Below are 2,199 nucleotides of genomic sequence, written 5' to 3' on the forward strand. Positions count from 1 at the left end.
TTTAAATTAATGTTTGAATTACCACCAATGGGTGGTTCCTTCCCAAGATTTTCTAGTGTATATGAAACATACAACATATTTACCTATTGTATTATTTTGTACAGTTGTAAATTACAATAAATAAATAATTAAAAAAAAAATACCGTAAAGCATATCTGAAGGCCTCAATTGTAATTTAAAAAACACTACTAGTCTTGAAATATTTATTTAAATAAAGCAATATATTTATCTAATATTTTTCATTTAGTTGAAAAACATACTCTACGTTAAAAAAAAAAACATATATGGAATACTGAAATTTCTATTGACTTCAGCAATTAAAGAAAAAACAAATTTCTTAAAGCATCAAAATTATTGGAATAAGAATAGACAATGGTCCTCAGACTAGCATACTGTTCATGTACCATTGTAACCTGTCCACTTCTTCAGGCGAAGACTCCTTCAGCATCTGATAGGCCGTCTTGCCAGTCCCGTTGGCGATGTACGGATCTGCTCCATTAAGCAACAGAGCACTTTGGGATTCCCCGAACTTCCCTGATATAGCTAGATGTAGCGGGGTGTTGCCGTCGGCATCCCTCGCGTTTATGTCCGCTCCGCACCGGAGTAGCACTTGTATCGTCTCGAGAACGTTGGACTTAATGGACACTGCATAGTGCAGCATTGTGTATTGGTTATGGTTCACATCCTTGACGTGGACATCGATTCCTTCCTTGCAATAATCCATTATATGCGTGTAATACGCATTGTTCAGATCTTTTAGTAACCTCTGTTCGCTGTCCGATAACGGTCTGACATCACTGATCCATTTCATATATTTAGGATTGAAGAATTCCTTTAGGCCACTCTTCTTGTCTGATGTTACTAAATCTTGTGGTAATTTACCTTCGTTGTTCTTTATATTCGGATCAGCGCCCAACAAGAGCAGCATATCAGCAGTCCATATGTGATCTTCAATAAAGGTAATGTGTAATGGCGTATTTCCATCAAAGTCTTTTACATTTAGGTTGGCCGAACATCTTGCGAGGGCGAGTAAAGGAAACCTGTTCTTAGCCAGTGCAGATAAATGTAGAGGAGTGTAGCCATTGTTATCGATGTCCGCTACGTTCGGATCGACGCCTTCTGCGCATAAATCCACAATTCTTTTGTAATCTCCGTATTTTGCAGCTTCGTGCATTCTCCTCTCTTTTTCGGTGAGTCTTCTCATTTCAGGCCTCCTAAAAAACAATGTTAGATGTTTTAATTACTAAATTATTCACAAAAAAGGAAAGAAATTTGTTCATAACATAGTAAACCTAAACTAATTTTGAGTTTGGATTGAATATGTCAAAAATATACGTAACTAACAAATGGTTTCACCACTAATTAAAAATAAAATGTCTTACACGGTTGATATAACCGTTACATTATATAATTTTTTAACACTAGATTAAGAGGAGTATAGTCTCGTACAAAAGACACCCCTAACTATATACTATGTTATATTTAAAAGAAAAAAAAAGATAAAATAAATAGATAAGAATAATGCTTCTTAATTAAAGAGAAAATTAAAATGCATAACAAAAAATAGAAACAAGTTAATTTGAAAAACAAAACAATAATAAGTAAAATAGTGTGAATAATGAATTAATAAATATAGAATTTATAACAGAATGTCCTGCAGCAGTCTGGGCTTCAGTCTTCGGATTGAGGTTTGGTTTCCCAGGTTGTAGATCACTGCTCTTTTAACTGTCGGCAACTGGGAGTGGAACTTCATGAACCTTTTTTTTTTTATGTAATCCTCTGTTGACTCCATTTGTAATTCCCGATGCAATTGGCCATTTCTTATGAACCAAGGAGCTTTAACTGCTATTCTTAGGACTTTTCTTATTTTGAAAAGATTGTAGTTTTTTCCTTTTCGATGATCACTCAACTTCCAGTTACTAACCTACTTACGACCTTAAGTTTAGAGCATAGTGGTCTTCTGGTTGAATTTAAAGCAATATTGTCATTTTTTTTTTTATTTATTTATTGAAATTTACAGCTGTATAAAAATTACAACAAGTAAATTTGATCATAATGACATAATGATAATGATATGACACAGCATGTCGAGAAACTACCCAGAAATAGAACTCTAAAAACAGTTTACAATATAAGGTCACGAGGCCATCTTCTTTTCAGGCGCCTCGGAGGATTGCCAGGAATGGAAGAGGAAGCAAG

At 34.4% G+C, this 2,199-nt stretch overlaps 1 protein-coding gene across 2 annotated transcripts in view; it reads right to left on the bottom strand.

The window, feature by feature from the left end:
• LOC106686652 (ankyrin repeat and protein kinase domain-containing protein 1) overlaps positions 1–2,199 on the bottom strand; it is a 16,427-nt gene that overhangs the window by 1,283 nt on the left and 12,945 nt on the right. Inside the window, exon 4 of one of the 2 annotated variants that reach the window (XM_067050428.1) lies at positions 190–1,214. The exons of the other annotated variant lie outside the window; for it this stretch is intronic. Within the exon in view, the coding sequence (XP_066906529.1) occupies positions 380–1,214 (835 nt within the window). The 3' untranslated portion in view covers positions 190–379. Of the gene's footprint in view, positions 1–189; positions 1,215–2,199 lie in introns of those variants that run through there. 2 annotated transcript variants of the gene reach the window in all.

The sequence above is a fragment of the Halyomorpha halys genome, unplaced genomic scaffold (genome assembly GCF_000696795.3).
Source record: "Halyomorpha halys isolate HHAL.00 unplaced genomic scaffold, Hhal_1.1 Scaffold857.1, whole genome shotgun sequence".
NCBI lineage: Eukaryota > Metazoa > Arthropoda > Insecta > Hemiptera > Pentatomidae > Halyomorpha > Halyomorpha halys.